Here is a 16,089-nt window from a genome sequence, read left to right on the forward strand (position 1 = left end):
GCTTCTAAAAGATTAGGGCATAGGGATGATCCTTTCTAAATGGAATGTAAGTGTATGAGACCAAAAACATCTCTGTGCAAAGATCACGGGAGCCTGCAGTGTGCTTAAGTTTTACCCTTTGAAATCTTTCATATCTTAAGGCCTTTGGAAGTGACAAGTTTTGATTACTTTGATTTGGAATGACACTTCAATTTTGCGGCCATGATTGATTTACTAAGAAGTGCACTGCAAGGGCAATATATCCCATTTAGACATACATTGTGTCAACTAAGTTTACACACTGCCTCCAAATTTTTCATATTTCGTGATAAAAAAATCTAATCATTTATAGCAGGCATTTTGAGAGGTGTTTTGACACTTTAGAGCTGCTGTACAAGCAAAAGCCAAATTTTCGAATGCCATCGGACCTCATCTCGCAGCACAGAGCATTTTATGACAAACAAAAGAGCAAGGTTTCTGTGCATGACACATTTTGAGGAAAAGGATACTAAAATGATTCAGTGACTAAATAAAAAGATTCAGTGTGCAAAGATGGAGGGGTGGGCGATGCAGTGACGCAGCAGGTAGTGTTGTCGCCTCACAGCAAGAAGGTCGCTGGTTCGAGCCTCGGCTGGGTCAGTTGGCGTTTCTGTGTTCTCCCTGCGTTCACGTGGGTTTCCTCCGGGTGCTCCGGTTTCAAAGACATGCGGTACAGGTGAATTGGGTAGGCTAAATTGTCTGTAGTGTAAGTATGTAAATGTGTGTGGATGTTTCCCAGAGATGGGTTGCGGCTGGAAGGGCATCCGCTGCGTAAAACATGCTGGATAAGTTGGCGGCTCATTCCACTGTGGCGACCCCGGATTAATAAAGGGACTAAGCCAAAAAGAAAATGAATGAAAGATGGAGGGGTGTTGGATGGCGGAGGGGTGTCGCGGACAAATGTGAAAAGGTGTGGGGGGGGTTGTCGCGGATGAAAGTGAAGAGAGTTGGGGAGTCGTGGAAAAAAGTGAAAGTGAACAGCGAACAGGGGAGGAGGGCAGTTGATGGGGGTATTGGTAAAATGAAGTGCCGCATCAGAATTCAGAGGTGCCGGATCCGGCATGTTGTGGCACAAATTAAGCTCTGGGGGTCATCATACTCAGTCTTGGAGGCCTGGTGTCCTGCAGATTTAAGCTTTAACAACAATCAAACACATCTGGACAAGTTAATTACGGTATACTTAAAGCTTCCAGGCATGTATGTTGAGGACAGTTGGAGCTCTACAGGACACTAACCCTCCAGGACCAAGTTTGTTGACCCCAAGCGGCAACCTCCCGTTCTCCCTCGTGAAGCCAATACGGAAGGTACTAAAACTGCAATTCATCGACTCGCCTTTGGGGGCTGGCTCCAGGAAATCCAGATGTTCACTGACTGCAATGCTAAACTGGTCAATTTTACAGCTGATAAAAACATGTTTACAGTCTGGTACAAAATATGGTTTTGGTGCATATAGCTAATATTACCCTTCATGACTGCGAGGAGGGTGAATTTTCTATGACTCACCTGTTTCATTTTCATTAAGTGATATTAAGTCAGCATAATTAAGGGGGTAACCACTTGAGTGACAGCTAGGTCCTGCTAGCCACTGTCAATTTACCTCAGCTGATTCCGGCTGATTAGCCGCTAAGCTTGACAGATACATCATATTTTTGTTTTGTTTTGTGTGGCTTAACACAGTTAATTGCCTTTTGGAATTATTTCCTACGATTATCAGATATATTGGCATCCTGTGTGCACTTTATTATGCTCACAAATCATTCAAGTTGCCTTTGAATGGTTGCAATTCTTACATATATACCATATCTATAAATGTATTTGTTTTCATTCATTCATATTCTTTTCGGCTTAGTCCCTTTATTAATCCGGGGTTGCCACAGCGGAATGAACCACCAAATCATCCAGCACATGTTTTACGCAGTGGATGCCCTTCCAGCTGCAACCCATCTCTGGGAAACATCCATACACACTCATTCACACTCATACACTACAGACAATTTAGCCTACTAAATGCCAACTGACCCAGCCGAGGCTCAAACCAGTGACCTTCTTGCTGTGAGGCGACAGCACTACCTACTGCGCCATTGCGCCACCCATGTATTTGTTTTATTTAGGATAATTTATCAATTATAATTTTATTTCGAGCTTGACTGCACTCCAGAATCTGAAACATTGATTAGCTGTAGTCTACTGAACAGTCAGGTGAAACACTGTCAAACTGTTTTATGCCTGGATTTCATAATTAGCCTTTTATTTACTAACACAGACTATATTTGAAGTATTTGGAAGTAATTTGGGTTTTTCTCCTGTAGAAAAACGTCATAAAAACAATGCTTTGTGGCTTAATGTATTACGACAGTGTTTTTAAAAGTGTTTTATTGACACTTTATTAATATAGTGTACAACCAAGCACAAACAACAAACTAGTCATTTATAATGAAGTATTAAGCATTTCTGCCAAAGAAAAGCCTGTCTAAGCAAATGCGATGACGCGCGAACAAAATGACGACGATTGGCCATGTCTACTTGTAGCTATATTTGTGCTCTTCAGAACCTATGGGTGTTGTCACGGATACTACGTCCATATCTTTAGCAGTCTATGGTTGACCCATGGTGTAGACACTCATGTTGTTGAACAAACCACAGAAGACCACCTACTCTCCACCTGATAACACTGTAACGTTAATGTTATGGGAAGTGGTGTGAAAAAGTGCACAAGCTGCTCATACTTTGCAGCACTGTAACATAAGACATAGAATATGATCAAAGATGTAGTCGCCCACCGCAATCTTTTTGTTTACTATGTACCATGCTGTCTCATGTGATATTACTTCTGATGCAGAGTTGATTAAAATAAGAAAAAAAATTAACACCAAAAGACAGGCTCACATTGTGAAAATATAATAACCCTTTATGATTATATCTTGTCAAACTGTAGTAACATAATCCATGTCGCACTGTAAGATCTAAGTTGTCATTGTGTCAGACTTTACGACAATTAAGATGCTCCATAAATGGATGAAAGAAGACTCGCGCAGAGTTTTAAGTCATCAAAATGCATCATTTAAAATCCAATAAAAGTCATACAAAACATATCAGAATGTTAAAAAAAACTATATATTGTACACTCATGTGTTAGAACAGAAACCATAAAAACCAATCAAGGAACCGAACCCAATGACACAATTAACGCAACAACTTCTTGCAGGTTTTATTATCGAAACATGTTACGAGCAAAATTAACATTCCACAATATTTGTGCTTGCATACCCCTACAGAACACAATTTATCAAACGTGTCACTTATGGATTATGGTAAACTCTGGAAAGCTCTTCATGTACGTGTCCATTTTTGGTGGGTCTTGATTGTCGTTCAGTCTCACATTATGACAACTGAGATCTTACAGCGTGCACGATGATCATATTCGTACAATCTGACAAGCTACAATCATATAGGATTATCAAAAATTGCACAGAGTTTAAGCTCGGCTTTAGCCTTGGATAATAAAAATCTTTTAGGATTGTCAAAATTTGTCTCAATATCGACAAGACAACCAAATCAACCAAAAAACACAGCTTTAGTGTTCAGCAGAGACTTATGGTGTAAACAGTAACAGGTTTAAATAGTAATCAATCTCAGAAACACTTAAGATCGGATCACTGAAAATGCATGTTAATACCATGTGTTCAAATGTTAATTTTAGATTTGTTTATTTAGAAACTAATCGCAGGCGGCTACTTAATTACAGTACATTCACTTACGTTAGCATGTTTTGTTTGTCATATAATGGCCAGCAGACTAAAAGAACTGCTTTTAAACATGTTTTTGGAATACCGCTAGCAGGTTATGAATGTGGAAATTCAAATATTCCAGGTGAAGGCATGGGCCAGCTCTTTTTATGAATGGGGACTGTTGTAGCAATGCATAAACAAATGTCACTACCCTCAAGTGAACTATACTGTGTCATCGCTGGCTGGCCAACTATAGTAGGAAGCCTTGCAAATAGTCTTAGAGACAGTTGTGATGTAATGTAGTTTGTGCGCTATTTGTAGGTCACATCCAATTGGCTTAAGCAAAGAGATGATTCCTTACCAACAGTAGCATTGCTGCAGACACATAATTTTTTATCTATTGAGAGCACTGTGATTAAGTGAAAGTTTTCTTGAAGCTTAAATGCTTTTGTATGGATCACCACTTTAATTTTTTTCTTTTAAACCAAGTGTTCATATTTAGTTTATCATCATACAAGCATTGTGTATAAACAAATGGCACACATACTGTAATTACATACGCTACAAGTAGAGTATAAAATTTAAAGGAATAGTTTATCAAAAAAATTAAATTTTTTTAAAGTCATTTACACCAAGGATGGGTAAAGGTGGGTAAAGGTGAGTAGTAAGGGTTAGTTGTAATTTTTGAGTGAACTATTTCTTGATATTTAATGATGCGCAAAAAAGAAACCCCCATCCCCTACAGTATACTCAAATTCCATTTTAGTTGGAAGTATATAATTCCCGCTCATGCAGACTTTAATAATCTTGATTAATTACAAAATGTTTAGCATTTTATTTTTTAACATTGTAAAATAAACCTAAAATTAGACAATTTAAAAAAGCAAATAGCTAAAGTGAACATACTTTCCTGTCAAATAAATTTTCTGATGTGCAGAGGGAATATTATTTCTTATGATTTCTTTTTCAGGTATGGTGCTATACTGTATGTTCACTGAGTTATAGGGCTCTATTTTAACGATCTAGATGCATAGTCTACAGCGCATAGTGCAAAAGCATTAAGGGCATGTCCGAATCTACTTTTGCTATTTTAAGGATGGACAAATACAGTTTGCTCCCCTGTGCATGGTCTTACAGTGTTGTGCTTATTCTCTTAATGAGTTATGGATGTGTTTTGAAAATAACATGCATTAAACCAATAAGTGCCTCATCTCCCATTCCCTTTAAGAGTCAATGCATCGCGCCATGGCACATTTGTTATTTACATGGCGGACTTTGTAAAACTGAATGCTTCACTAGCAAGAAAACATTTAAACAGACCATCTGCAACACGAGGATAACAAACAAGCCTCCTGCATTTGGCATCTTTACTTTCTCTTCACTTTTACTCTTACTCTTTGTTGTACGCACTCCGTTGAAGACATCCATTATCAGATCAGAATCAGAATCAGAATCGGTTTTATTGCCAAGTGTGCTTCACACACACAAGGAATTTGTTTTGGCTACAGAAGCTTCCAGTGTACATAAAGTGACAAGTGACAACACAAAATAATCTGAAAAAATAAAATAATAATAATAAAAAATGATGAACATTAAACAGATGCGGTTAGTGAAGAAACCTGGATGTTGAGTTGTATGTACAGATTGTTATAAATATACAGGTTATAAGGTGCTGTGTACAAGTGCGAATGTAGAAAGTATTGCATTGTATATTGATATAAGGTGCTGTGTACAAGTGCGTATGAGAAAGTATTGCACATATTTATTGCACAGTAGGGGAATATTTAACTGTTCATAAGGTAGACAGCCTGAGGAAAGAAACTTTTCCTGTGTCTGGCTGTTTTTGTGCTCGGTGCTCTGAAGCGCCGACCAGACGGTAACAGTTCGAACAGGTAGTGTGCTGGGTGTGAGGCATCCAGAGTGATTTTGCGAGCCCTTTTACTCACTCTGGAAGAGTACAGTTCTTGAAGTGTAGGAAGGGTAGTGCCAGTGATTCGTTCAGCAGTCCGGACTATTCGCTGTAGTCTACGGAGGTCAGTTTTGGCAGCTGAGCCGAACCAGACGGTGATTGAAGTGCAGAGGATGGATTGGATGACAGCTGAGTAGAACTGTACGAGCAGCTCCTGTGGCAGGTTTAACTTTCTCAGCTGACGAAGGAAGTACAGTCTCTGCTGGGCTTTCTTCACAATAGAGTCTATATGAGTGTCCCACTTCAGATCCTGAGAGATGGTGGTGCCCAGGAACCTGAATGACTCTACTGCAGCCACAGTGCTGTTCATGATGGTGAGTGGGGGGAGTGCAGGGGGGTTTCTCCTGAAGTCCACTATCATCTCCACTGTTTTGAGCGTGTTCAGCTCCAGGTTGTTGTATCTGCACCATAACGCCAGCCGCTCCACCTCCTGTCTGTATGCAGACTCGTCACCGTTCTGGATGAGGCCGATAACAGTAGTGTCGTCTGCAAACTTAATGAGTTTGATGGAGGGGTCTTTTGCAGTGCAGTCGTTGGTGTACAGGGAGAAGAGCAGTGGAGAAAGAACACATCCCTGGGGGGCACCAGTGCTGATGGTGCGGCTGTCGGATGTGATTTTGCCCATTCTGACTAGCTGCTGTCTATCTGTCAGAAAGCTGGTGATCCATTGACAGACAGAGCTAGGAACAGAGAGCTGGGCCAGTTTGTACTCAAGCAGTGATGGGACGATGGTGTTAAAGGCAGAACTGAAGTCCACAAACAGAATCCTTGCGTAGTTCCCTGGTTTGTCCAGATGTTGTAGGGTATAATGCAGTCCCATGTTGACTGCATCATCCACAGACCGGTTTGCTCTATAGGCGAACTGCAGGGGGTCTGACTGACTTCATGGCCACAGATGTTAAGGCCACAGGTCTGTAGTCATTGAGTCCTGTGATCTTTGGCTTCTTTGGGATTGGGATGATGGTGGAGCGCTTAAAGCAGGATGGAACTTTGCGCTGTTCCAGTGATCTATTAAAGATATGTGAGAAAATGGGAGCCAGCTGGTCAGCGCAGGTTCTCAGACAGGCTGGTTAGACACCATCTGGCCCTGGTGCTTTCCTTCTCTTCTGTTTACTGAAGATCTGACGCACATTTTCCTCACTGATCTGAAGAGCAGGGGGGGAGAGGAAGATGGCTGGAGGTGTTGATGGCTGTGTAGGGCGATGGTCCGGGCTGTGTTGATGTGGTATTGATGGCCGTGTAGGGCGATGGTCCGGGCTGTGTTGATGTGGTGTTGATGGCTGTGTAGGGAGATGGTCCGGGTGGGTGTGAGGTGTCTGGTCATAGGTGTCAAACCTACAGTAGAACATATTCAGCTCGTTTGCAATATGTTTATTGCTGTCGATACTGGGGGACGGTGTCTTGTAATTAGTGAAATCTTTTAAGCCTCTCCACACTGATGCAGGGTCGTTAGCTGAAAACTGGTTTTGCAGCTTTTTGGCATAGCTTTTCTTAGCCACACCAATCTCCTTTGTCAATGTGTTCCTGGCCCGATTGTACAGGATCCTGTCACCACTCCTGTAAGCATCCTCTTTGGCCTGACGAAGCTGTCTGAGTTTTGGTGTGAACCATGGTTTATCATTGTTAAATGACAAGTAGGTCCTGGTAGGGATGCATAACTCCTCACAGAAACTGCCTACATATTTAATTTCAATTGTTAAGCGCAAATATTTCTTTCAAAACTATTTCTAAATTCAGTTCTAATTTCTAGCAAACAAATAAATGAACAATAATAGAGTTATATCCAAACACACATCCTGTTCTCATGCCCCATATGGTCCAAAACCCGACAGGTGGACTAATCTAAACTTGTTTTTATTAAAATAATTATAAATATGCATATAATTCATTAATTTCATTAATAAACTGAAATGAAGACGGCATGGAGGTAGTGTTTTTTATATTTAAGTAAAAAATAATCATTTTTTGTAACATTTTAATTCTTTATTTTTTATTTCATTTGTAAAGATATTTGCGTATTGCTGTACATCCTGTGTATATTAAGCAATGTGTAAGCGAGGCCAACTAACACACTCTGTGCTGGACTTTAGACCTGCTTTCAATTCCAACTGCTGGTCAATTGCACAGCCTATTTTAGTTTCTCAAAAAAACACGCCAACATTGAGTCTTAACACACCTCCTTTCTAGAGCGGCACACCCATGAGTCCACAAAGCGGCACAAATGGATTTGCTATTTAAACAACATGGCCCAAAACAGGAAAATTAGGGTTGCGTTGGTCTGAAAATAGCAACACATCACAGCAAACATGTCTTGCGCCTTATTGCGCCAGGTGTATGATAGGACCCATACTGTTTAGCTGCACTTCTTACAAGCAAACTCATGGTTTACTGTGGAACAGGTCTGGCTTAATCAACGAGAACTGACATATTTTCATAATGAGATAAGCTGTATATCTGTGTAAACAAATCCCTACAGATTTTCTTTACAGTTTGTTTTTGCTATGGTACTATATACAATGTTGGGGGTTTCATTTTGAATACTTTACATACAAACAAATTGTTACTCAAACCATCCTCGTTTGTTTACTGTTTTATGCTTTCACAAAATGCTGCGAAAAGTCCTACACAATAACAATATGATAATATTTGATGATATGGCTAAAATATGAACATTTCAAATCAATTTGTCTTTACTGTTGACGTTAATAAGGTAATAAGTCTCTGTTTATGGTAGATAAGCAGAGTATTGTTTGAATATTTTGTCTATTTTCATGAGACTGGTTTTGCAGATTTATTGGATCATACAGAGACCATTGATATAATTTATTCCCTAATTGACACAACCTGTTCCTGTCCACCATCTTGAATTAGCTTGAAAATCTGTTGTTTTGAACTCTCCATAGATCGTTAGCCCAATTTCCACTAATTTGGCTCAGACTATGCTGCCAAAAAGTTATAGAATTTTCCAGTTGCTGTGTAGCTTGTTTATGATGTGGCCGCTGGGCTGCTTGGCCCCCATAACTGCTGCTTGCAGCTATGTTTTTAATTATGTTCATATTGAAATATTGTTGCCCATTGTAAATGTACTGACTGTTGGGACTAATTTTTAGTTTCAGTTGAAATGTACTACTAAGATTGGATTTTCTCAGCTTCTAGATTCAGTAATTTCACTTTTATAGCAAAGAAGAGTTTCCTTTTATTGTCTTTATGGTGAAATAACTGAACATTAGAGGCTGAAAAAAATGCTCATTTTAGAAGAAAATTCCTAAGTTTTTCGCATCAGAATTTTTCATTTATTAATGTATTTTTGGCTTTTTTATTTATTATAACTGTTATTTATTATAACTGTTTTATATATAAAAAAATATATATATATATTGGTTGCAGCTCATTAGCCACAATCAGCATAGGGTAAGCATGGCTAAATCTTACTGTACCTGCCCTCCCTGAATGAATTTTCCACATCAATAGCATTTTGCCTAACAGCAGAACTGCACTGTCGACATAAGATTTCCTTAAGTTTCTTTGCAGTTCTTATACTGTACATGCCACCGGCTAAGATTGGCTCGCGGTATGCATTTCCTCCTCTGATGCAAACTCAGCACTTGAGGCAAACCATGGAGAGTGTGTGTTGGCTTTACTGCAGCATAACACTCTCGCTTCCTATGTTAAAGACAGACACTCTTTATGCTCTCAGGACTATATCTGTAGTTATTAAAGTCCACACTGCTGATTCTCTTGCTCATTAAATCACACCTTTATCCAAGAACTGATGTCTGTCATCAACTAAAGCCTAATAACTTTTTTTCCTCGGTTTGGGCAATATCAAAACATATTTCTTCCACAGATCATTTGGGTGTTCAACAATGTAAGTGTTTGGGCAAGACCCTTAGTCCTCCCATAAGGGTGTTGACTTCTTGGGTGTTTCCTTATGGACACTTTTATGTAACAGACATTGGATTTTGTTAAAACATATTTTATTTGTTTATATTTTATATATGTTTATATTTATATATTCTATAGAGGCAGCATGGTGGCTCAGTGGTTTGCACTGTTGTCTCACAGCAAGAAGGTCACTGATTCGAGTCTTGGCTGGACCAGTTGGCATTTCCGTGTGGAGTTTGCATGCTCTCCCCATAATAACATGGGTTTCCTCCAGGTGCTCCGGTTTCTCCCCCAGTCCAAAGACATGCACTATAAGTGAATTGAACAAAAACTCAGTTGTCTATCTATCTATCTATCTATCTATCTATCTATCTATCTATCTATCTATCTATCTATCTATCTATCTATCTATCTATCTGTCTATCTGTCTATCTGTCTATCTGTCTGTCTGTCTGTCTATCAGTACATACCTGTCAACTCTCCCATTTTTCCCAGGATTCTCCCATATTTTACAGTTCTATCCCACTATCATCCCATAAAGGTATTTTTGTTTTTCTCCTGTATTTTTAATCTTTCTGTGAAGAGTGGAAATAAACATTAAAGAGCTGATCCTCCCTATATGCAACCCATATCGCTGAATGCCCCTTGCTCTTAAATGTGAATGTGTTCAGCCAATCTTTCCTTTCATTTAGGCATGAAAACTTTTTGAAATAAATATAAAAACATTGAGATTCCCTTCATTTTCATTACAGGCGCCTTTGCCCCTACTATGCAATCCCCAAAACAGTTCAAGTGCATGACTGTCAGACGCGCTCATAGTGATAAATAGACGCCGTTTCACTTCAAATCGCGTGTTCAGAATCCGTTTGGGGAGCAAAACTCTGGGTTTTGGGTGCGTGTTCGAACAGACACACACATACACATAATAATAAAAATAATAATAATAATAATAATAATAATAATAATAATAATTAATTCATTAATTCATTAATTCATTTTCTTTGGACTTGTGGGGGAAATTAAAGCACCCGGAGGAAACCCATGCGAACACGGGGAGAACTTGCAAACTCCACACAGAAATGGCAACTGATCCAGCCGAGGCTCCAACCAGTGACCTTCTTGCTGTGAGGCGATTGTGCTGGCGATTGTCCACTGCGCTACCGTGACGCCAACATAATAATATAATAATAATAATAATTATTATTATTATTATTATTATTATATCTAAACATGTCGATCTTGGTGGGTTTTCTTTTAAACACAACAAATTTAGTCTTAAATGAGCTAACATCAATTGAATGCTTCATTATAGATCTGTGCATTTTTAAAGTGACACCTTTAAAAGTGATTAAATTAAAAAAAATCTAAATGAGATATTCATTCGCTGCTCTTTAATCAGAATGTTTAAATTATACAGTTAAGAAAAGATTAACGGCGACGCAGTGGAGCAATAGGTAGTGCTGTCGCCTCACAGCAAGAAGGCCGCTGGTTCGAGCCTTGGCTGGGTCAGTTGGCGTTTGGAGTTTGCATGTTCTCCCTGCGTTCGCGTGGGTTTCCTCCGGGTGCTTCAGTTTCCCCCACAGTCCAAAGACATGCGGTACAGGTCAATTGGGTAGGCTAAATTGTCTGTAGTGAATGAGTGTGTGTGGATGTTTCCCAAAGATGGGTTGTGGCTGGAAGGGCATCCGCTGCGTAAAACGTGCTGGATAAGTTGGCAGCTCATTCCACTGTGGCGACCCCAGATTAATAAAGGGACTAAGCCGAAAAGAAATGAATGAAAAGATTAATGAGATTTGATAACTTGATTAAATTTCTTTATAATAGATAATAATTTTAATAGGCTAAACAGATTGCTAATTTAGTTGCAGTTTTTTCTAATGCAAATTACTTATCTATTCTTTGTAAATAATAATAATAATAAAACATATTACTGACCGTTTCAACTGTTTATTTACAATGAAACCGCTCCAGATGAACGTATTTAGTAACTCTGTTTTTTTTTTTGTACAGGGGCCATTCATTCATTCATTCATTCATTCATTCATTCATTCATTTTCCTTTGGCTTAGTCCCTTTATTCATCAGAGGTCGCCACAGTGGACCACCAACTTATCCAGCATATTTTTTACACAGCGGATGCCCATCCAGCTGCAACCCAGTACTGGGAGACATCCATACACTCTCACATTCACACACATACACTACGGACAAATTAGTTTATTAAATTCACATACTGCATGTCTTTGGACTGTGGGAGAAACCAGAGCACCCGGAGGAAATCTACACGAACATGGGAGAACATGTCCAATAAATTAAGGTACTAAAATATGAAAGTCATTATGTTTTGCTTAGAAAAAAATTTCATTAAGCAGGACATCTAATTCATGAAAACAAATCAAGTACTATTATACTTTTATGGTTTTGATCCTTTTTTTGTCTTTGACTTCCATCTAGCTAAACAAACACCCATACGATCACATGTCTGAAATGTCGGGAAAAACAGTTCAAACATTGTAAAATTTGACCTAGATGTGGATCCTCAGAGAATTGGTTTCTTAGATAATGTCCAGCACGGAGAACTCCAGATGTAGATTACATCATGTGATGGTAGATGTCATGCTTCAGCTTTGACTGAGTAGAAACAGAGCTTTAGCTGAAGAAGGACATTTCAGCAGGTCCCGGGAGCACAAACAAACCCACATAACTCTATTTTTGACAAGTCAAACGGTGACCGGAACAAAGGTGAGGTGACGACGTAATAAGTCAAAGAGAATACGCAGGTAGCCAGGTTACGTGGAGTTACAGACTGTGCCAGACTTGATTTGGAAATCATTATCTCCAATGACATAAAGGCCTGGTAACACCTAATTAATCGCATTGGATGAGGCTTTTAGAAGAGTTCATTACAGTACATTACAGATCTGTTACAAATCCTAGTGCCATCTCAGCTGATGACCAGCCAAACTTTCAAAAGTGGCAGGTCAAGATGAGCTATCAGAGATCAAATTTTTCTTTTTTTAAAAACTCACAATAAATCTTATCCACTAGAGCTTTAAGTTAGGTATATCGTTTTCAAATGTGTGAGCCCCTAAAATGACTGTTTAATAATAAGCTGAGTTAATGCAACAAAATCATGTATAATCAATTAGCATATGTCTTTAAATGTATATAAATCATTGTTAAATATCAGTTTCTTACGAATATGATTGGAGTTTTAACTTTGGAACCTGACATTTGTGTTTTAGAATTAGGCACCAAAACAGCAGATCTAGGCATTGGAAAATAATGGAAAGCAGCAGCCATTGACTATTACTTGTTCCTACTATGGATGTCAGTGAGTGCTGGTTTGCAACATTCTTCAAAATATCTTATTTTGCATATTTAAGATACTACTAGATGTTAAAACCACTTGATTGTCAGTAAATGGTTAGGAAGTTTAACTTTGGGGTGAACTATCCCTTTAAATCATTACACTCTTTAAAGCAGAATGGATTCTTATTGCCAGTGATTTTATTGTGCATAAAGTGGAAAGAAATTAAATGATTCGTTCACATTTAGAATGGTTTTAATACATTTAATCAGTCTTTGTGTGAATCTGCCTTTAATTTAATTGCCATCTACCATATGGATTTTTAAAAATGCTCTTCTGGCATTGTGCTAAACAATTTGATTGCATTTCGCATTGATTATGAAATATAATATGAAGGCAAACCAAAGGCCCCTTTTAAAAACGTTGGTGTTTGAAATGTCGCTATTTTACTGAACTAAAATCCTTAGTTTTGATGGGTCAGATCTCTTTAATGCATTGGATTTATTCAGACCTCCTGAAACACTGAACTTTTTGGAATATACTTTTCTGCCTGCAATTTTGGATCAACTATTTGTCTCTTCTTGAAGGGAAGAACTTTTTCCCCTTGTGTGGATATTTGCTGTGGATGTGTTTTTCACTGTATTCCTGTTTGTTTTCAGTGCCAAGCATAAATCCCGGTAATGGAGCTTTGGACGGACCGTCAACATCTAATAAGCTTCTGTGTTTATCGTCTTGAGAGGGAGCCAATTTAAATCACGCAATACAAGATACTAAGCAGTTTATTTATTTAATTCCAATGGGGGGAAAGCATTCAACACCTTAGAGCAATTGTGAACAATCAAAGTCACATTGTAAAAGTCTTATTTTAAACTTACTAACTAAGGGATGGTATGTGATATAAGAGATCAGCAGATTATATAACTTTAGGGCATGTCAACACTGTTCCTAGAGTGAGTGTGGAGTGGATTTAATAGTGAATTTGAAGAGTTTGAATGCAAAAACCTCAAAGTACCATTTGATTTTTTTTTTTTCTAAAATGGGCATTTCTCTCACCTTCCCATGTTTTTGATCAGTTATTTCACATTAAATGCAATAAAAGTAACTTGTAAAATGCACTTTTAGAAGAAAATTTCAAATGACACTAGAGGTTTTTCCATCTGATCTCTTTATTTGATATCTTAACTACCTAAGCGATGGTATGTGATATAAGGGATCAGCAGAGTATGTAACTTTAGGGCATGTCAACACTGTTCTCAGAGTAAGTTCAGAGTGGATTTGATAGTGAATTTGATAAGTTCACATGTAAAACCTGAGTACCATCGGAATTTTTTCTTATAAAATGGCTATTTCTCTCACCATTCCATGTTTTTGATCAGTTATTTCACAGTAAACAGCAATAAAAGTAACTTGAAAATTGTCTTTTTAAAGAAAAAATCAAATGGCCCTAGTATTTTTTTTAATTGATCTTTTGATTTGATGTTCTATGTTAATTGATCTGTTGTGGTATGATATTTGTGCTTTGAGATTTCTCTACAGAAATTGTATCATTTAACCAAAAAATGTGACCCTTATTGACTTAAAGACAAAAGACTTGTTCCCTCTATTTTCTTTAGAATTGTCTTTACTGACCAAAACATGCTGACGCCAAGAACTTTTTTATCTAAAAAAAAACCTCAAATAAAAACACTAATAAATTGAATGTGCCTCCGAAAACAATTGAGAATGGCAGTGTGAATTAGCAACCTTGACAGACAATTTTGCTGTTTCCACGTGGCTATGATGCACTAAATCATTGTCTACAGTAGAAAAAGACTTTTGCAGCGTGTTTAAACTATATACTTAAAATGAATTGAAACAACACAATTATTAATTTTTTTGGGGGGGACAACTTAATTGTTTTATGTTCAGGGTAAAAACAGTTACCTTAATCGATTTGTGTTGGGAAAACTTGAAGGAATTGTGTGGATCCTGGCATTTTTACACAGTATATAGGCAGCATTCTAGGTTTGGATATTTTGAAAAACCCTACAAGGGTGAAAACAGTCAATTCTTACCTTTCCCGCAGGCTCCTCTCTGGATGAAGATGATGGGGGGCTGCTGGAGCTTCTGCGCCCGGTTACTGACCCTCTTGAGTTCGCAGATGTTCCTGTAGGACACCCCATCACTGCCGCAGACCGGTTCAGAACTCTTACACACACAGACGCCGGTCTTTCCTCTCCGTCTCACGGTGGTCGTTGCTCCAACTCCTTCAGACACAGCGCACTCCAGACCTTCTCCACACTCCGGGTCTCCCAGCTTCCCCGTGCCGCCGCAGGACTCACCCTCGCCGGACGCGCACACCGGGCAGCAGTCGCACTGGTCCAGGATGTCTCCGGCCAGACAGTCGGGCGGTATGGGCGGACAGAGACTCTTATCACAGCGCTCCGGACAGCCGATCACGTAACGCTTAATGATCCGCGCATCGCACAGCAGCGGCACCAGAATAACAAACGCGCACAGAACCAACAGACGCATTTTGCAACTATAATCAAAGGCTTACAAAACTTTTAAGTCAAATATTTCCAAGTTGCTTAGATTTGGAAAACGTCACGGGATAAACAAAGCTTAAACTACAGTGAACTTGCCCAAGTTTGATGTACTGTCAAATGCCCGTTATCTTGCGCTTCAATGACAGACTTTATAATGCTTGAGGAGAAAAAAACAACAACGCTGATTGGTTGAGTATGACGTCAGGGACAGGGGTGGGACGGGCTTAATGGTAAACAAAGAGGCCACGCCTCAAGCATGTGTCTAAATATTATGGTAACATCTCCCATACACACATTTTGAAAGATATAATTGTATAAAATCAATCAATCAATCAATCAATCAATCAATCAATCAATCAATCAATCAATCAATCAGTTTATTTGCTTAATTAAAAATAGGCTACATTTAAAGTATTTATATTAATAAAATGTGTCCTTTTTCTAAAATTTGTAATTAATAACATTGCTAGATTAAAAACTAATAACAATTAATATATAATAACTACCGTATATAATTTGATCAAGTTAGTCTTTTAGTATATAATATAGGGAAGAATGTGGATAGTTACAAGGGTAAAAGTACAGTAACTATAAAAATATGTTTTTGATGAGTTACAAACAAGCATCTGCAAACCCTTAAAACCTCTATTTT

At 38.5% G+C, this 16,089-nt stretch overlaps 1 protein-coding gene across 1 annotated transcript in view; it reads right to left on the minus strand.

Moving 5' to 3' along the window:
• htra1b (HtrA serine peptidase 1b) overlaps nucleotides 1-15,570 on the minus strand; it is a 75,138-nt gene extending 59,568 nt beyond the window's left edge. The window contains exon 1 of the mRNA XM_056469197.1: nucleotides 14,964-15,570. Coding sequence (XP_056325172.1) covers nucleotides 14,964-15,423 — 460 coding nt within the window. The 5' untranslated portion in view covers nucleotides 15,424-15,570. The remainder of the gene's footprint in view (nucleotides 1-14,963) is intronic.
• Nucleotides 15,571-16,089: the final 519 nt, after the last annotated feature.

The sequence above is a fragment of the Danio aesculapii genome, chromosome 12, assembly GCF_903798145.1.
Source record: "Danio aesculapii chromosome 12, fDanAes4.1, whole genome shotgun sequence".
Lineage (NCBI taxonomy): Eukaryota > Metazoa > Chordata > Actinopteri > Cypriniformes > Danionidae > Danio > Danio aesculapii.